Here is a 21,047-nt window from a genome sequence, read left to right on the forward strand (position 1 = left end):
TCCTCCTTATATCCAATCTAAACTTCCCCTGTTTAAGTTTGAACCCCTTACCCCTTGTCCTGTCACTACAGTCCCTGTTGAATAGTCCCTCCCCAGCATCCTTATAGCCCCTTGTGAGATACTGGAAGGCTGCTATGAGGTCTCCATGGAGCCTTCTCTTGTCCAGGCAGAACAGCCCTTAGTTTCTCAGCCTGTCTTCATACAAGAGGTGCTCCAGTCCCCTGATCATCCTTGTGACCCTCCTGTGGACTTGTTCCAACAGTTCCTTGTCCTTTTTATGTTGAGGACACCAGAACTGCACACAATACTCCAAGTGAGGTTTCACAAGAACAGAGTAGGATCACCTCCTTTGACCTGCCATATTAAAGATGTGTTAAACTTCAACATTGTGACTTTCTTAGCTTTAAAGTCCCCATCAAGGGGTACCCTTGATTAAGAAATTCTACTAGATCTTGGTCTTACATGGGTTCTGAAGGAGTAAATAATCATCTGCTGGGCTGTTTGCTACATTCAGCTGAAACTAAGAATGCAAGATGCACAGAAATATTTGGCATATGCTTTGGCCAGTACGGAATGATGGAAATAGGTTAAAGTTTATATATCAGTCATTACCTTTGCACATCTTTTGGTCTTCTCTTAGTACGTAGCCAACTGGACATGTACATTCATAGGAACCATGAGTGTTGATACAACGAAAAGCACACAGCAAGGGGTTCTGACCACACTCATTTATATCTGAACAGAAGGAATAAAATAGTAATTCTCCACTAAGTTTCAGAACAATCACCATGGACATTTTCTTCTACCAGTACCTCTTTTGTCAGCTAAAAAGTATCAGAGATGTAATAATTCAAACCAGAAACTTCTGGATATTTGTTCAGTTTTTAGTAGCCAGAGAAAATCGAACAAAGCTCTGCTTAAAAATAATGGTATAATAAATATATAACTACTTGAGCTCAGAATGACAAGTTGGACAGACCCATTTAAATTTTTTTTATATCAACAGCTACTTCCTCCCTTCTTGCCAACAAAAAACTAAATAATGTAACATACCGCAACATGCAGTTTGGGAAATCATGTGATAACCTGAAAATACTGCTTAAATCAATTCAGGACTTCTTTATCAATGACATGAAATTCAACTCTCATTAATAAACTAGTTTGAATACGGAGGACTGGATAAAAACTAAAGAGAAAGAAAGTAAAGAGGACAAGTTACCTTCACAGTTCATCATTGGGCCGGGCTCAAATCCTTCATAACAGTTGCACTCAAAACTGCCAATCATGTTAGTGCACGTACCATTTCCACATGGATTGCCAATGGAACATTCATCAGTATCTGTATGTAATGAATAAATGCAAACTGAAGAGAACTGGGACACATTTCAAATTGTGTTTTAAATTCAAGTGTTACAGTTCTTATAACTTATGAAATATGGACACACCAATGCAGTGTACTCCAGTGTAATCTAAGTTGTATCCCATGGGGCACTCACAGCGGAACGATCCATCAGTATTGATGCAGTGTCCATTTGAGCAAATCCCTGGACTTTCAAGGCATTCATTGACGTCTAAAAAGCAGGAGGATGTTAGCAACCATGTAGCTGATGCATATCTGTATCAGGTCATAAAAAAGCACTTAAAAAAGACTAAGCACTCTATCCTGTTTGTCTCTAGCCATGCAATTTAAAAGGTAATCTTTTAACTATCATTTCGTAATGGTCCACATTTATTAAAGGTTAGCTTCCTGTCACCTGAGGCTAGGTGGAGTAAGCTGTCACATACTATAATATCCAAGTCTAGTTTTAAGTATATGTAATTTATTTATGTTTTTAATTATCATGAAAAAGAATACTACCTTCACGTCTATCATCAATTCCAGGAATAGTTCCATGACCATATGGACACAGGTCCTGAAAAGCAACTGCAGAGGTATGTTGTTTTTTTAAAAAAGAGTGAATGAGAGACAGAACCATGAAAGATAGTTAAAGCCATCCAAAAACGTTCTTTATGACATTTTCCAAAACAGTCTATTGTTTAAAACATGATCATTATGCTGTCTTGTCGACAAAAAAGTAACAAGGTCTCTAGGTTGGGGAAGCAGCACTAGAACTCATTGAGCTTCCATGTGCACATGCTTGATGCCTTCACCTTTCTGTACTTGGAGAAAACCAAGAACTGAAAACTCAGTTACTTTAGGGACTGATGGCACTGTCTCATTTTGCTCTTCTCTTCTGCCCAAAGCAGGCTACTGATGAAGGCTACTAGTTCATTTTTCTACAGAGCAAACCAAGAACCAAATATGCTTTCTTGTATTTAATTTTATTCCTCTTATTGACCTGAAAATAGTGCTAGAAAACACTGTTAAGAGAGAATGACAAAATATCTCTCCTTCTAATGATCAAAAAGGCACAACAAAAATGTGTTCTTCCTTTTCTCCCATCTAAAAAGGCTTTATTTTAAATCTTGATGTGTACCTTCTTCTTCTTTTGGACAGAGCTCACAGGGATCACCCCATCCTTCTCCTGGCATTTTGCTGCAGCAACACTTTGCCTTTGTGGTGTTGAAAGCCTTTGGCACTGAGCATTTCCCATTCTCAAAGTTAGTGAAACAGAAACTCTGGCGAGTATCTAAAAAAGAACATACGGTCACATGGAGCATCTCCCACCCGGTTAGATGATGACTGTCTAGCCCTGGAAGGAATAATATAAGGCTTGTATTTTTCACACTCTTTTGAAAGCACTTTCCAGTCCTCATAACGGCATAATTTGGAAGCGACCTGCAGAGGTCACCTTTTACTTATCTGCAGAATATCTATTACCTGTTAGAGTAAGTTATTACATTCCTTAATCATTAACTTACCAACACATCTCCGTCCATTATCAGACAGCACAAAACCTGTAGGACAGATACACTGGAAACCTCCTGGAGTGTTTGTACAAGAGCCAAAGACGCAGATGTTGGGATCCTCATTACACTCATTAATATCTGTAAATTTATGGAGAAAAATTTCACTGTAACCATAACTGTGAATTATGGGGTCAAGAAATATTGATAATTTATTTATTTAACTTCAGCAGCTGCCAATAAAGCAACCAAATGCCTGAAGGTTCCACTAGCTTTCAAATTAGAGCACTTTGCTGGTATGCACTTTTCTCTCCAAATAGCGTTCTCTGTTCTTTGTCATATTTATTACATAAACATTAAAGAAATGCTTTCAGACTGAAACACAGGAGAAGGTACATTTATGGTAAGACAAATATTTTTCTATAAACTTACAACATCCAATGGTAAATTTTTAAAAGTCTGTATGTTGGGAGCTTCTTCGTAATTAAAGGTGGGCTGTTTTCATGCTGACTGACTGATACTTGAACTGAAACTACAGCTAGTTATTACTAGAGGGAGACATATATTTATATCTTCAGATTCATACTTACTAGTGTTCCACAGTCACTCATGAGACATTATTTAAATTTCTGCCCTGTTCAATTGCGTAAGTTAGAATACATTGTTATAACTATCTAAATATGAGATTTATTTTGTTAGGTATTTTTTAATAATTATTAAAAATTTTAATCAAAATAAAAGAGTACTTAATATAAACACCAAGTGTCTGTAAAATTATACAGCTCAAACAGGATCAGGCTGCATATCCTGCATCTATAAAAACAACGGACAGAGTAAGAAAAGTAATACATAAATATGACTTTAATTTTTAGTTATGTATTATTGAGAACTATATTTTAATCTATTCTATTCTGCAAATACTTACAGAAGATATAAGCCTTCTTACAAAAGTAATTTTTAAGCATAATTAAAATTTAATAAATTCTGAAGTGTGTTTTAAAAATCTTCAAAGCTATTCCTGCAGTACAGCCTGTCCTGAGTCTTTCAGTAAGAGATATTAAAAGGACCATCACAGACACCTGTTGCTGTGTAAGCATTCTGCAATAATATCCATATTGATCTTAATCAAAGGGTAGGCAGGAACAGGTATTTTACATGAATGTAAGCTTTTTGGATGTTGAGTCATAACTTTGTAGTGGCATTTTTCCTGCTTTTTCTTGGAGACTCAATCTAAGAAAACTGACCTGTGTTTAGCAGATAAGGAAACAATGGAAATACAGTCTTTATCACTAGGAAAATATAAGTGGAGTGATGGAATAAATAGGTAGGAATAAACTATATGACATAACTTATGAAAAATACTCCCTTGAGTCCCATTTTCAGAAGTTACTGTTAAGTATAGCACATGAGTAAACAACTGTAGCATAATCTGGCATATGTCAAACTCCATAGCTTCTCATGGACAGGCTTTTACTATGTGAAGCATTTTAAATTGGCTTATTTCAGTGAATGAAAATGTAATTAATTTGCCACTTAATTTGGCAGTTGCTAATATACAAAACTTAGCAATTCAGCTGCACTAATGGAACGGAAAAACTCCTCTTTTGAAGGACTGATTATTACTGTAATGAATGGCTTTGTACTAGCCATATTGGAAGAAGCTCTTTTCATGGCCTTGATGAACAGGTGACTAGCCAGACTGTGGAAATTATTGAGTCCTCTTCCCTTCATTCCCATAAAATTAAAGGAAATATATTAATTAGTTAGTGAAAACTAATAATTATTCTGTGATTTCCATCTGGTTTTGGTTCCTTCTGCATATAATCACCCTGAGTTTCAAAAGTAATCTAGACATTGCTAACATTCATATTACAGACAGAAGTAATGAATTCTTATAAAACTTTGCACAGAAGATCAATAGAAATTAATGGGGAACATACTTTGCAAGAGTTGTCATAATGTTAATCAAACCATTAGAACAATCATATGTGATTATCTATGCATTGTCTAGAAACTTTACCAACAAATTTTCTGGACACATGGCAGAATTAAGAAAAAGAATGCAATTAAGTCCTTTTTTTCTCAGTTTCAGCAAAAATCTATTTGGCAGTCATCAAGAGATTCTGTGATTATACTAACATGGCCATAAACAGCAATATTCCTGGAAAACCAAAAGCTGTCATTTTAAATTCATGATTTTACAACTGTAGGTTATTTGATTTCATCTCAGGCATAATTGCTAATGTGGAAACAGCAGCTGCCAAAAGAAACCATGAAGTTGGCAGGCAAACTGCATATAGTAGCACGATATAAAAAGAGGACAGAATTCTGTGGTTTAGAAAATACAACTTAGTGTTCAAAGCAAAAAAATCAAAAAGGTTCCAGTGATCCAGTTCCTGAACCCATACAGACTAGGTAGGTGTAGGCCAAATCTTTATGTCCTTACTAGTGTTTTCTTCAGTCCATACAAGGACAAACTGCTCATTTATTATTGTGAGTTGTTTGGATGAATGTGCATCTTGGTGTCACACCAGCAAACTTTGATCATATAAACTGAAAGCCAGGTTTCTCAATATAGTCATAGTGAGTGGGGAGAGAAATTCTTTATCTGTCCTTCCACCATGCAGAAACCTAGGGTTTCTAGCTTAGCTACCTAAAACTAGTTGAGTACATTTTCCTTGCTAGGTGCCCCACATAGTTAATTTTAACACCTAATAAACTCATAGTAGTTCTGTGCCTTGCTCTGCTGGAAAAGGGATTTGTAACTTGGATTTATTTCTTATTCTCTGCCCTACCAAATCTTAATTCATTGTGTGATGTTCAGCTCCTGAATTATATTTAAGGCTTTTAACAAAACTTAGATGAACAAAGAAGAACATGCAAACTGATGAAAGGTCTGTTGTACCTCCTATGAATCTCAGCACTTGGGAGACACTATACATAACATGAAATCAGAAAACAGTTGTTAGAAGAAACTAATTTAAGCAATTGTTCGCATAAGATCCATACTTTTATCAAGATTTTTAAACTTCATAGCCCTCTGAAATCAGAAGCTTAGTTCATGCACTGATTGTCAATAGTTACCTTTCTTTTATATTTATTATATAAACCAAATACACAGGTCGGTTTGTATTGTGAATGTTATTAAAAAAAGAGTGTATTAAATGTAAAATAGCATTTTTAGGTGATATTTTTGTTCGCATTAATGAAGAAGTCAATGTACAAAAATAAGAGTACAGTGCAACACAAAGTATCTTGCTTCCGCTGTCTAAAACCTCCTCCTGAAGAGTTTTCTTACTTACTTCTTTTCACCATGATCTTAAGTTGGGCAACATTCACAAACATTAAGGTGTACAGCTACTTCCCACCAAATTAGAACCAGATATTTTTTCTAATTTTTAAATTGTTCAGAAGCAGTAATTACAACTTGCCTTACCAATGCAACTTTCACTTTTTACTTCATATCCTGGTGGACAGATGCATCTGAATGATCCTTCCAAATTTTGACAAGTGCCAGGAGAGCATGAACCAGGTAGTGCCACACACTCATTAGTATCTTTGGAGAGTAGATGGAATCAAGAAAAGTTTAGAATCATGTAATTCTTATGGTAACAAGACAGGCTTATTCATGAAAAATACTAGGATTCTCTTCGAATTTTCTAATACATTTAAATAGTTGAAGATGAGCAACTATTCCAAAACTCAGTTACCTCCACCACAGTTTCATTAGTTACTGTTGTTTTGGGGTTTTTTAATAATTGGGTACTCAGACTTGTGATGCTGCCCTCTAAATGGGGGGTAATAATTTTATTATTTTAGCCCATCAGTACTTTAACATTCAGTACGTTAACATCTCAATGTGGTATTATACATACCAATGCAATTCTTGCTATCTGGAGTAAGTTCATATCCTTCATTACATAAACATTTGAAGGAACCAATTTCATTGAAACACTGTCCATTTCTGCACACCTGGCCAAAGAAAGAGCTGCACTCATCGATATCTGTAAAGATAAAAAATTGAAACGAAATGCCAGAAGTTGGAGTTGAGTCCTGGCATACTATATACAGTATGTTATAAACATACTCAAGTTACAATATATATTTGTGTGGAAAAAGCAAATCTTGCAGCAACAAGGGAACAGCTGACAGCTATTGGAAAGTAACTTTCACTCAAGTGCATTAATGTATATGTTTTATTTAAACAACACTTTTTTATAGGGTATTATAATTTTCAGACTTGCAGCATTACCTCAGCTACTGCATCTGGAGATATTCAATTACTGCCAAGTGACTTTGTGATACTAACTCCAGACACAGATAATAAAATGTTACATGGAATTGTCTGGATTTTATCTGGATTTATATGCGCTCAAGTTTCCTCCTAAAACCTGCCTTGTAATTTTCAAATTTTGGAATATATTATTTGCTTTCCACAGGACAATTTTCTCCTTCACAACAGTTCTGAAAGTGAGGTTTGAAAATGCTTATTAGTTTTTAGAGTTACTTTAAAAATGTAGATTTAAAGGACCACCGCGAAGGAAAAATGCAGATGAGAATGTGTCAAGAAAAGGAGATCAGATAAGCATCATGGTGTAACAACAATCTACACTTTGCTGTTTTACAGTACTTGAATTTGAATGATGAAGACTAACATAATTTTTACTGAAGAGGTTTTAGTCTTCTTCAGAAGCATTAAGTACCAGCTGCTGAAAAACATGTACTTTCCTCTTCAGTGATTACAGCCATGCCTGTGTTAGTACTTTATTCCATAGTACATTTCTTCTGTGTTACAGTTCTACAGAAATGCTCCACGTATAGTACTGGAATGGGCTAAATTGCCCTTGAATGACTGGGAAAGCTTGGAAGAAAGCCCTGAATAAAGAGTACTGCTAACAAAAGGCCAAGTCTCTGAGTCAGCTTAGGCTTCTGGGCGTCACTAAAGGCACAGCCTGGAGCAGAGGTACTAGATGCTCCTGGTAGTAGATGGGCATTTATACTGCCAAGGGAAAAAGCTCCTCAGCAAATAGTGCCGTTCTTTGACAGCAGAACCTTTTTACTCAAATAAGTTTTTAATTGTCTCTGTCCTGGACAGGGGGAGGATTTAAAATACCTATTTAAGATGTTTTAGTTCTCCTGAACCAGAAAGGAACCATTAGACTGTCCTGTCTTTTTTTTTCTGTAGCAAGAAGGAATGGAAAGCTTTTCTTTCCTTTGGCTTATGCTCTACTCAAGGGAGAGGATATCCAGAGACTTATGAGTCTATTCTTCAGTCCAGAAAGATTTTAGTTGCTTTACCACAAGTATCCAGGAATTTAAATTGTCCAAAACTATCAGATGTTCTTAAACCTGGTGCTTTAGGGAACAGGAAATAGCAATGCCTGTATAAACTCTGATTAAGCAGAGTTCATCTTAGAAGACCAGATTTGGTAGATTAGTTGTAGTGGCTTTCTTTCTCCTGGTCTTTTTTTCTCTTTCATGCTGTGTGCAAGTATCAATAAGGTGAAAGAAATTATTTTAAATTCATAAGACAACACTGGTGGTGTGACATAATATATGCTTATTGCAAGTGGTGCCTTTGGACTCAGCCAGCAATCAAGGTTGTATACTGTAATATCCAGGAAATCTAATGCAGGTGAGGGCTGCATTAAAATGTCAGTGAATTGTTAGGGTTTATGTTATCTCAAGCTGACCAGTAAAAAAAAAAATTACTTACTTTAAAAAAATGATAGCAATAATTAACCCTTAGGGCTTTTAACTGTATCAGTTACTGCACTCAATTCACTTTCGTAGCATCCTGACCTGTCCTTCCTTCAGGTTTTAAGCATATACCATCCTCCTTGGCAAACCAAGCCATCAGCATTGAAAATAAAGTTTGCATTATAGCACCTACCCATACAATCATTATTATGAGTTAATTCAAATCCTGGATAACACAGGCAGTTATATGATCCAACCGTGTTTTTACAAGTTCCATTTCCACATGGGTGGTGTTCACATTCATCAACATCTGCAAAGAGAAACAAAATTGTATGGGGGAACTGTTTTTTGCAGGTATGTTAAATGTGTTATCTGTGCACAGTGATGATATTCTGAGTCTCTGTCTCTCATCTGTCACATTTTCTATAACTTGTCTAGATTTGTATTTCATAGTAAGAAACTTTTAGAATTAGTTTTCAGAATTATTTGAGTTACTCAAAGTTTTGTATTAACACAAGACATTTTCCCATGCACATGCATCATTTAAAAAACAAAACAGTAGAACTGATTACAAAATAATAACAAGAAAAACACTCTTATTTTGTGATCTTTTTTCTTATATCATCTCCAGTATGTCATTATTTTAATACAAAATGAGTATAGATTTCAGTTACATTAAATGTAGTATTATGTTTTTCTAAATGAAACATGAACTCAATAAGTTTCTAAATAATTGAAAAGTCTGTCTTATTTAAAATCTCCAAACTCTTATCACTTTGTGTTATCTCCTATAAACTTCTCTGTCAAACAAACCACTATGATATACTTTTGTGAAAACAGAGTTAATGTAGAATCATAGAGTAGATAGGGATGGAAATGACCTTAAGATCATCAAGTTTCAACCCCCCTCCAGTGGGCAGGGACACCTCACACTAAACCATGTCAACCAAGGCTCTGTCCAACCTGGCCTTGAACACCGCCAAGGAGGGAGCACTCACAATTTCCCTGGGCAACCCATTCCAGTGCCTCACCACCCTCACAGTAATTACAGTAAAGAACTTCCTCCTTATATCCAATCTAAACTTCCCCTGTTTCAGTTTGAACCCGTTACCCCTTGTCTTATCACTACAGTCCCTAATGAAGAGTCCCTCCCCAGCATCTCTATAAGCCCCCTTCAGATACTGGAGGGCTGCAATGAGGTCTCCACACAGCCTTCTCCAGGCAGAACAGTCCCAACTTTCTCAGCCTGTCTTCATATGGGAGGTGCTTCAGTCCCCTGATTATCCTCGTGGCCCTCCTCTGGACTTGTTCCAACAGTTCCATGTCCTTGTGTTATCAACACTGTCCTCAGACTAAGGGCAAAACACAGGACTGTACCTGTGTTTCTCATCGACCAATATCCCCAAGTCCTTCTCCGCAGGGCTGCTCTGAATCTCTGCCAAACCTGTGGCTGTGTGTCGGATTGCTCCAATCCAGGTGTAATATATGTTAATATTTTCCTTAGTGTCCTGGGTTCAGGAGCAGCAGTTATTTTTCTCCTTCTTAGTAGCTGGTGCAGTGCAGTGTTTTTGACTTTCAGCCTGGGAACAGCGCCGATAGCACCAATGTTTTTAGCTGCTGCTCAGTAATGTTTACTCTGACCATGGATTTTTCTGAGTCTCATGCTCTGCCAGGGAGGAGGGGAAGCCGGGAGGAAGCAGGGACAGGACACCTGACCCGAACTGACCAAAGAGGTATTCCATACCACAGCACACATGCCCACTATATAAACTGGTGGCAGTTACCCTGAAGGCATAGATCGCTGCTCGGGTCGGGCTGGGTATCGGTCAGTGGGTGGTGAGGGGTTGTAATCTCCTCCCTTGTTATTTCCCTTATCATTATTATTGTTGGTGGTAGCAGCAGTGGTTTGTGTTATACCTTAGTTACTGGACTGTTCTTATCTCAACCTGTGGGGGTTACATTCTTTCGATCCTTGTCCCCATCCCTCCAGAAGTTGGGGGGGAGGAAGGTGGGGAGTGAGTCAGCAGCTGCGTAGTTCTGGGTTGCCGGCTGGGCTTAAACCATGACACTTACTAACACAGAGCTATCTCTGAGAATACCATCATTTTTTTTTTCCTTAACCTAATATATTCACTCCAAGGACAACTTCACATCCTGTACTCACAAAAATCCAAAAACATGAATCAGTCTTTAAATGTTACTATGATTCCCTCAAAAATTTACTCATTTTCTCTCCCTTTGAAAAAAACAAACCCAAACAAGCCAAAGACAAAAGCATTGCCTTTCCATACCCATGCACATAGTCTTGTCTTGGGATGCCTTAAAACCATTGTGGCATATGCACTGGTAACTTCCTTGCGTGTCCACACATAAACCATGACTGCAAACATTAGGAATTTCCAGACATTCATTGCGATCTGTAACAAAAATATAAAACAGATGGTGCATATTATTGACTTTTATTATTCATTCATTTTACACAAACATGTTTTTACAATATATTATTATTAATACCAGACACAAAATTATCCATAACTAAGCCTGAATCATAACAAAACTTCATTTTATAGGAACTTCTTGCCTATACACCTCAAGGTCAAAACTACTGTTAGGATTTCCTTGATAAATCAAGAATGTTCTCTTAAAAATTTTATTCTGGCTTTTCTTCCCTTCTACAGAGAAACAGGGCTATAAAGTAAAAACTGTTACATAAAACAGCAGAATACACAAGTACATAGAAAAGATACTTTTACCCTTCGAGAGAATCATGCATGTAGCATTGATGAGGTACAGCTCAAACAGATGACAAAAGTCAACTGATTTCTTACCAACACAGGCACCATTGGGTGAAAGTTTAAAACCAGCAGCACATTCACAGCGGTAACTACCAGGACTGTTGATACAGTCTGCATTTCTCTGACAGAGATTGTCTCCATTGCTGCACTCATCAATATCTGAAATATCAAGAGTCATGGTTCAGAGATCATAAACCACGAGATACCTGCTTTGCCTAGAATTTAGACTGTATTGTATGACTTGTGCAAAACAGATCTTTTGTCCTCAACAAAGCACAAGTATTCTGACCTTCAATCTCCTGTGCCATAAAAGTAAATGAAAAGCAAAAGCAATACAATTTCATCATGACACACTTTTTGAATGAAGGAGGGTCCTACAAATCCAACTTACTACACATTGAAGTGTGTTTGCAATTTTAAAAGTCTGTCTAAAGAAATTAGGTTTAGTATTAGAAAGTTCTCCTCTTTGCTTCTGAACTGAAATAGTAAGTGGCCCAGTTTGTTAGCTTTTTAAGGTGCACAAGACCCCTGAATACCAATGACAAAACTCCTGTCGACTTTAGGACACACAAAACTTCACTAATAGCTTCTAGAGAATGCCTCTACCTATAAAACAGTAGAAGGACAGAAAATGAAAAATATCAAGGAAACTTCTTTGAGAAGTTTTAAGAGCAAGAATTAATTTTCTGCCTTAAAATAAAATTAAACTAAATTAAAGCATTTAGTTTACTTCCTATTTAGGACTCAATGGCTTAACACAAAACTATTATATAATTATAAATTAAGTGCACATGGATTAGTATTAAAGACAAACACATCACAAACTGCTTTACAGACTTAAGCCCTACAAAAAGCTCACTGTCTCTTAGATTTTGGAAAATATGAATCTAACGTTTCCCTTCCCTTTAAGGTAAGCATGCTTATGGGTGGCTAAGTAGAAAATAATATCATTTCAAATCACCTTCACAGACCAAGAGCAGGTCATTGTAGCTAAATCCAGTGGGGCATTCACAGCGGAAGCTGCCGATCTGATTGATGCAAACACCGTTTGCACAGATTCCTGGGATTTCCTTACATTCGTCAATGTCTGAAAAGGAGATGAGCTAGTCAAAGTACAGTACTTCATGGCTTTAGGTACTGCTTGGATTCTCAATTTCACTGCACTTAAATCTGAGTTGAGAAGTTCCATTTAATCTCCAGAAAGTGTATACAGGATATAAATCTAAATATATGCCCATTATGAGAGAAAAATATTACTAGGTGCAGTTCAGGAAGCAATTCAAAACAGAGTAATACTAAATGTTAGACAAGATGCAGAACTGTTACAAATGAGCAAACAAGTCCACAATAACTTTGAAACTAAAACCTTTTATATTACCAATAAAAACTCAAAACCATGAGCTCCATGAACTAAGGTGCTGAGTGTAAAAAGGATTGTAACAAAATGTAGAAATAAAAAAAAATTCAAAAAATTTTACAAAATAAATGGTCTCACGATTGATATCACCATTGTAACTCTACATTCAAATTAGAATTTTATTATATTAAATGTTCATTTTGGTATCATTTTGGAGCTGCAACAATATAATGCAAAACAATTTTTTGTTAAAATAATTTTAATGAAACTTACCAACAGCTTTTCCAGTATGAATATCAAAAGTGAAGCCAGGAATATTCCCGCATATGCTCTTGAATTCAGCTAGAGCAAACCAGAGAACAATGCATTTACAGTGAATTAAACAGTTAGAATCAAACTTGTTAAAGATAACAAGAAGGGGTTCTATAAGTATGTAGCGCATAAAAGACAGACTAGAGACAATGTGGGCCTGCTCCAAAAGATCACAGAAGAACGGCGACCCTGGATTTGGAGAAGGCTGAGGTTCTTAATGACTTCTTTGCCTCAGTCTTCACTGGCAAAGGCTCTGACCACACCACCCAAGTCTTGGAAGGCAGGTGCAGGGACTGAGAATGAAGACCTTAGGCCCACCGTAGGAAAGGTTCTGGTTCGAGATCATCTCAAGAACCTGAATGTGCATGTGTCCATGGGACCTGATGAAATCCATCTGCGAGTCCTGAAGGAGCTGGTAAATGAAGTTCCTAAGCCACTGTACATCATATTTGAAAAATCATGGCAGTCAGGTGAAGTTCCCAATGACTGGAAAAAGGGAAATATAACCCCCATTTTCAAGAAGGGAAAAATGGATGACCCGGGGAATTACAGACCAGTCAGTCTCACCTCTGTGCCTGGCAAAATCTTGGAGCAGGTTCTCCTGGAAGGCATGCTAAGGCACATGAAAAACAACAAGGTGCTTGGTGACAGCCAGCATGGCTTCACTAAGGGGAAATCCTGCCTGACCAATTTGGTGTCCTTCTATGATGGGGCTACAGAACTGATGGACAGGGGTAGAGCAGTTGACGTCATCTACCTGGACTTGTACAAGGTGTTCGACAATGTCCCACACGACATCCTTGTCTCTAAATTAGAGAGACATCAATTTGATGAATGGACCACTTGGTGGATAAGGAACTGGCTGGATGGCTGCATGCAAAGAGTTGTGGTCAGTGGCTCAATGTCCAGCTGGAGACCAGTAACGAGTGGTGTCCCTCAGGGATTGGTGTTGGGACTGGTCTTGTTCAGCATCTTTGTCGCTGACATGGACAGTGGGATTGAGTGCGCCCTCAGCAAGTTTGCTGATGACACCAAGCTGTGTGGTTCAGTTGATACACTGGAGGGAAGGAATGCCATCCAGAGGGACCTTGACAAGTTTGTGAGGTGGGTGATGCCAACCTCATGAAGTTTAACCATGCTAAGTGCAAGGTCCTACACCTAGGTCTGGGCTATATGTTGGGTGGAGAAGAGATTCAGAGCAGCCCTGCAGAGAAGGACTTTGGGGTATTGGTCGATGAGAAACACAGGTACAGTCCTGTGTTTTGTCTTTAGTCTGAGGACAGTGTTGATAATAGGACAGCGAACTGTTGGAACAAGTACATAGAAGGGCCATGAGGATGATCTGGGGGCTGGAGCACCTCCTGTATGAAGACAGGCTGAGAAAGCTGGGACTGTTCAGCCTGGAGAAGAGAAGGCTGCTTGGAGACCTCATTGCAGCCTTCCAGTATCTAAAAGGGGCCTATAACGGTGCCAGGGGCTTCATTAGGGACTGTATTGATAAGACAAGGGGTAACGGGTTCAAACTGAAACAGGGGAAGTTTAGATTGGATATAAGGAGGAAGTTCTTTACTGTAATCACTGTGGGGGTGGTGAGGCACTGGAATGGGTTGCCCAGGGAATTGTGAATGCTCCATCCCTGGCGGTGTTCAAGGCCAGAGCTTTGGGTGACATGGTTTAGTGTGAGATGTCCCTACCCTATGGAGAGGGGTTGGAACTGGATGATCGTAAGGTTCTTTGCAATTCTATCTATTCTATGATTCTAAGATTCTATGAATATTTATAAATCTCTCAGGAGATACTTGTTAGTCCTCTCTGCTTTCCAACAGCTGATACAAACCAAATCTACTTGGAAGAGACACTGCGTCCTGCACAAATTATATTGAAAATTCAGACTGCCAATAAATGAATGCAAATTGAAACACTAATTCATACTTCTCTTTCCTCAAATCTTTGCAGGCTTTTGCATGAGTAAATGTCTGATCTGAGAAAGCAGCACTTCAGTTTTTGTTTTAAACAAAACTCCTTTACTTACCTCTTTAGTTGTTTTTCCTGCTTTCTAGACACCTGTAGAGAAAATCTGCAGGAATAGTTTCAGATAGGAAAAATAAATGTAATTTACCAGTACCTAGCTTTCTTTCATGACACTATCTCTGTTTTGGTTTTCTTTTTTCTTTTTTTTTTTTTTTTTTTCTGCAGAGATTACTGCAGCTTAGTTTCCCTAAACTGTAAAGCAGAATGGACACTCCACTTTAGAAATTGATGTTCCAAAACCCAGTATTGTTTTAGTATGCTCATTTCATATCCTCTTTTCCAGAGCATCTTCAGGATGGCAAATGCCTAGTATAAAGTATAAAATAAGTGAACCTATGGTTTTCCAGGCAAGGTGTCTGAAGTTGGGTGGATTTGCAACGTACAGAGAAAGTCTTCTAGCATGGAATCTATTAGTTATTGCATGATGTAAGAAATAGTTACTTCTTTAATAAAGTACTTCTTATAAAGCACCTATGCTGGCATGGCATTTTACTGGCAAACCAGTGCTTTCCTGAAAAAAACGTATTACATATTTACAGTACATTAATAAACTTTGATCTATGTAGAAATATTAAAAATTACTGGCCTACCACTATGCCAAATATGTAAAATACTGACCATGAGTAGAACTGTGTACTGAAAGCCTACTTGTTTGAGGGGAGCTAATTCCATTGTGAAGACGCAAACAGTTTGAATGAAGTTTGTTTTCAGTGTGTTTTAAGACAATAACCATGCAGATACTATTCAGAATCTTTTTAGATCATATCAGCATTCAAATTCTCCAGAAAAATAATATGTGTCCAATATTAAGTTTCAAACCATTGTTAAGGAAAAATTCCAAAGCATGCAGTAGATAACTGTACACTTGCAGCATTAAGCCAAGGTAGAATAGCATTCTAAAGAGCACAGATAGAATTTACAAAAATGTCCCATTGACATAAAATTCAAAGGGATTCTGGAAGTGTAATATCTGGAGACTTCTGTGAGTACTTGGTCCACTGTTTGTTCTACTGCGGACCTACAGAAAGCCTATCTATCTGTCCAAGGAGAGGAAGTGTATGGAGTCTACCTTTAACTCTCCTCTAAACCTGAAATGCATACAAATTATTAGGCTTCTCTTCTACCTCCAGAAAAAGAGAAAGGAGATCCTTCTGCTTTCTTGTGAGTAATGCTCTTTCATCTACAGCAGTGATAGTTTATTTCTCTACTGACTGTAGCTTCAGTTTTTAGATCATCTACATTTTAATGGCAATGGTTCAGAAACTTATAATTTTTTGAAGTTTAACCACGGGTTATAACCTGAGTAATTCTTGTCTTCCTTATGCAAAATGTTCTTACTTATTAAAAGTTCAGCAAATGTAGTTGATCATTGCTCAGAATGAGATTTGGTGACATACTTTTCTCACATTCAAACATTCTTTTTTGTTTCCTGTATAAGCCAAGTAGGATCCAGTATACTTGAACTTCAGCATTTTCTTGTTTCTGCTGTCCTATTGTTTAATGGCTGCTTAATGCCTGCTAAGGTTATTCTTGCAGTACAGGGTGCTGGGCCATAGAGGTCTTTGCCACAGTGTTTTACCATCTGGCGATTTTCTGCTCTTTTATATTAACATGTATAAGATTTCAAGTTCAGAAAACAGTTCTTTTCTACAAGAAGCTTTATGCCATTTACTGCTGTCAGTAAAGCTATGAAACACACATACTAGAAAGAAAGAGGGCCTTGTGTTCACAACCCCATCCAAAGGCAATGATAAACTACTCCTGTGTTAAAGCCTAACACATCAGGTCAGGGAGGATGAAGAAGAGACTCTGAGGGTTGCAGTCCTCCTTTCCATACAAGTTGTGTTATCTACATATTTCATGCATTCCATTTAATAGCGTTTTTCTGGTTGGTTTTTTTTTTTTTTTTTTTTTTTGTACTATATAGGAAAAGATCATATAATTAGCTAAGGACTCTGTGATAATGCATTTATACACAGTGACAAATTATCCATATGCAACCATGCCAGAGGTTTACTTTCTGAAAGCTCGACTTTGCCTCAATGACTTAAAAATATTTCAAACCGCCATGTACTTATCCCTATGTTATTTTTCAGGACAAAACCACCTGTCACATAAGAGGAAAAAAACTCTCTGAGGTCAAGCACTCCTGAAATGATCAAGACATGAGAGAATTCTGTAAATACTTGGTTCCCTCTTAGCAGTGAACCAGCTTTTTACATTTCTTTGGTTAAAAAAGCAACCAAGAAAGAATGATTATTTCTGATTAGAGTGTATGGTAATAGTTAAGATCTACATAATGTGTAACACCAAGGTAAGTCACCAGAGATTGATTGCTAAGCATAAATATATGAGATGAAAGAAAGAGCTCTGTTCATAAGGGAAAAAAAAAAAAAAAGGAAATAAATTGGCACGTGAAGTTCATTTAGAGGAACAATACAATTCTCATCAGAGCGGAATAATGCCCTTAATGAGCTACTGTGCTCAGTCTAGCAAAGTGGTTAAGGTCAGTGTATCATAACCCCTGTCTGTGATGTGTAGCCCCCACCCAGATTTCAGAACCACTGATTATATCGCATAAGTGCAGCTATTCAACCATTTACACTTGGAATTTGTTTGATCCCTCATGAAATCTCTTTTCATGGTGAAAAAGGTTCAACCATGTCTGCAAATACAGTAAAGGCATTTAGAAGAGCTAACAGGGCAATACTGAAATATTTTGGGAAATATTTTAACCCCATAACTGCCTGCACACAGAGTGAAACTGTCTTAACTTTAAAAGCTGGCAAAGTTTTTTTAATGGCACTAAACTTGGGGCAAAGACAATTAAACAGTAAGATGTTTAATTTGTACCTTGTAAATTTACTTCACACTGTACAAATTTCATTTGTACTAAACAGGTATCTGGTATTTTTAGTTTTACATGGCACCTTGACTCTGTTTACAAATGGAAAAATATTTCAGTTAACACCAGGCACTACTGTCAGGTTTCAGAGTTAGTGGTTCTACCACCAATTATTTTTCTGAGTTGAGCTTTCAAGGGTGTTCTGTTCCAGACAAGGAACTCCATAAAGACTAACTGAAATACTAACCCTATTATTTTTTCTTCCTTTTATAGAAGGGAGTTTTTACTTCTTTTTGCAATAGCCTGCTCATTGAGTTTTTGCAAGTTCATCACCTTCAACAGAGAAAATATAAAAGCAACTGAGAGGATCACACTCCATTCACAAATGAAAAATACACAAAGCAAATACACTTAGTAACACAAACCCAATCTTTTTCATCTGGCAGATTAGGACTACCGGGATAAATGTATCCCCAACTATCCAGTAACTAAATTATACTATCCCAAATTAATTATCCTGGAAGACAGGCCAGGCAGCAAGCTTCTCTTGTCAGCCAGAATCTCGAAACCTTCTATTACTGCCTGATGACCACTTTTCCAGAAACCTCAAAATGCCAACTTCAGAGTTGGGAGTTCTGTAATCACACATTCAGAAAACTTGCTTATGCTTAATGCAACATCCTGGTGTGTCTTACATACACTAATATAGATTCTTGACATAAATGTAAATACATGAGGGTAATTCTATTTCCATACAAGACCTATGAAAGCTTTGATATTTGTTAGAAAGAAAGAACAAAACCACCACAAAGTACTCATTTTGTAGCACCCCATCACCAAAAAACAGGTCTAAATAAATAGATCTACCTACTGATACCTGTATTACAGATATTCTTTCAGCTGCAGGACTGACATACTCCTGCTGCTGATGAGAAAGTCAATCTGTACTTCTGAGACCTTTATATTCATCTCAGTGACGCCTGACAGTGGTTCATTATATTTCCCTTGCCTTCCAGGGTAGCTGAATTGGAAAATAGGCATGTTCTTTCTGAATTTTTATTTTCATCCAGGGAGAATGATTCAAAATATTTAAGCTGTATCTTTCCACTCAATGTGGAGTGATACTCACTCCAAGCATGGAAGAAATACCTATTCTTGTTCAGCACACCAAGACTTAATCCAGCCAGTGGCAGGATGGCAGGTTATTGTCACTCTGCTTTGGGAGTACAGCAAAGTTTTTTTGTGACTAAAGTGTTAGCTTTAGCCAATAGGTCAAAAGAGCAAATAAGCAAAGAAAGTAACAAAATGGGATTAGTATAGGAGGCTTTACCTGTTCCTGGAGTTGGACACGGTTCACAGGGTTTATTCCAGGCTTTCCCAACATTGTATGTGCAGCAACACATCCTTTTGGTCACATTGAAGGGCAGCTCATTCTCACAGGAGGTTCCATTATAGCTTCTGTAGCAAAAGCTTTTCCTCATGTCTAGATGTCAGAAAAGAATTACTTTGGAGGCAACCAACAAACTAACTTAAGTAAATGTCAATGCCCTGCCAATCTAAACAGTGGTTCACAAACTTCAGTTTCTGAATGCAAACCAAACATATGCATGGATGCATTTAAAAATAATTTAAAGGTTGCAGTAATCTACAGTGTGTTTTAGACTTACTTGAAATTTGACGTATTTTCAGTTTTCATTCAAACGTACAAAAGAATAAAAGGAAAATTTCCAAAAAATCAGAAACACACTGTAGATGCTCATCAGATCCATTTATATAGTAAACCCTACCATTTGGAAATGATTACTAAAGCCAAAAAAAAGATTTCTGAGTTCTGTTAAGGAACACTGCACATCAGACATTGGGATCTTCCTGGCTACATGACATAACTGGAAGTTAAAAATAGGAAAAAGCAACACAAGAATTTAGAACTGGCCTCATCTAAAAGGGGATTTCTAAGAAAGTCTGGGCCAAAACCAGTCTGATATGATACTCAGGCATTTGTAATAAAGATGACATTTTGCATACCCATGCAGTTATGTCCTCCGTTCACCTGCATATATTCTGGTGGGCAAATGCAGGTGTAGTTCCCCAAGGTATTGTAGCAGGTACCAGGACCACAGACACCAGGATGTGCAACGCACTCATCAATATCTAGAGACCAAGCGAAACAATTAGAATTACAAGGGGAGAGAGGACCAAGTCCTCACAAATGTTTCTGAGAAATATAACCATAATAAATCATGCTAAGGTAACAAAAATGTTTCTTTTAAAGGCTAGCTTGGAAAGTACAGCTCAGATTTGGGTTAAGGAGCTATTGTAACAGCTGCTGAAAAGTAATATTGTTGTTTAATAACTGCAAAAGTGCAAGTGCAAGAGAAAACCCTAAATAAATTCCAAGTTTCTGAATTAACCACTGAAACTGGAGCACTTGGTGCCCCACTAGCTCTTTAGCTACACAAATGAAATTCACACCCTCTTCACACGTACGTTACTGTCTCTTTTCAGTCCTATTAATGTGTTCAATATTCCATTGAGAAGTTACCTATTAAATACCCAATTTAGAAACTAGCAAGCAAGCAAGTAAGCACAAAGTCTTGCTGCCCTAGTCTTGGATATTCTTATTTAAGATATTTGTGGTGTAATACTTTCTTCTTCTTTTTTTTTTTTTTCCCATACAAGTGTAGTTTCAAATCAGTTTGTTCATCTTCTTCACCTGAGCTTAGTAAAGCCTCAGGATTCAGTCTCTGTTTTGAAAGAAGATATTATTTTTTTTTTTCTCAAAGTAAATGAAGAAGGAAAAGCTGATTTACAGTACTTCAAACTAGGAGAAACCATGAGAGATGTACTTTTCGGGTCTATTTACAATTTTTGGTCCTAACACTTAGGACCAATCACAAACACAAATGGAAAACCAGTATTAACTTTACTTCACATTGTATGAATTAAACTACTACTCTGAAATACTTATGAAGAGGGGCGGCTTTTCTCACATAGACTACAGGGACCCTAGAGAAACTAGAAGGATATACAAGGTGGTGAAGTGAGAAGCCAGAAATCATGAATAACCACCAGAGTTTACTTAGTACACATAGTTGAGATCTATCACGTAGAAATGAACATTAGTATATTCAAGTATTGCATTTCAAGCTTTATGTTAACA

The 21,047-nt window shown here is 37.3% G+C and overlaps 1 protein-coding gene across 1 annotated transcript in view; it reads right to left on the reverse strand.

Moving 5' to 3' along the window:
- FBN2 (fibrillin 2) overlaps positions 1-21,047 on the reverse strand; it is a 158,197-nt gene that overhangs the window by 17,940 nt on the left and 119,210 nt on the right. Inside the window, exons 40-54 of the mRNA XM_061378346.1 lie at positions 19,913-20,038; positions 19,218-19,370; positions 12,973-13,041; positions 12,304-12,429; positions 11,376-11,501; positions 10,839-10,964; positions 8,741-8,857; positions 6,723-6,851; positions 6,284-6,403; positions 2,863-2,988; positions 2,478-2,630; positions 1,859-1,924; positions 1,446-1,571; positions 1,220-1,339; positions 613-735 (exon numbers count right to left, since the gene is read on the reverse strand). Coding sequence (XP_061234330.1) covers positions 613-735; positions 1,220-1,339; positions 1,446-1,571; positions 1,859-1,924; positions 2,478-2,630; positions 2,863-2,988; positions 6,284-6,403; positions 6,723-6,851; positions 8,741-8,857; positions 10,839-10,964; positions 11,376-11,501; positions 12,304-12,429; positions 12,973-13,041; positions 19,218-19,370; positions 19,913-20,038 — 1,806 coding nt within the window. The remainder of the gene's footprint in view (positions 1-612; positions 736-1,219; positions 1,340-1,445; positions 1,572-1,858; positions 1,925-2,477; positions 2,631-2,862; positions 2,989-6,283; positions 6,404-6,722; positions 6,852-8,740; positions 8,858-10,838; positions 10,965-11,375; positions 11,502-12,303; positions 12,430-12,972; positions 13,042-19,217; positions 19,371-19,912; positions 20,039-21,047) is intronic.

Source organism: Neopsephotus bourkii, unplaced genomic scaffold, assembly GCF_033783945.1.
Source record: "Neopsephotus bourkii isolate Nb327-2 ecotype Australia unplaced genomic scaffold, CSIRO-AGI_Nbou_v1 NB_30, whole genome shotgun sequence".
Taxonomy (NCBI): domain Eukaryota; kingdom Metazoa; phylum Chordata; class Aves; order Psittaciformes; family Psittacidae; genus Neopsephotus; species Neopsephotus bourkii.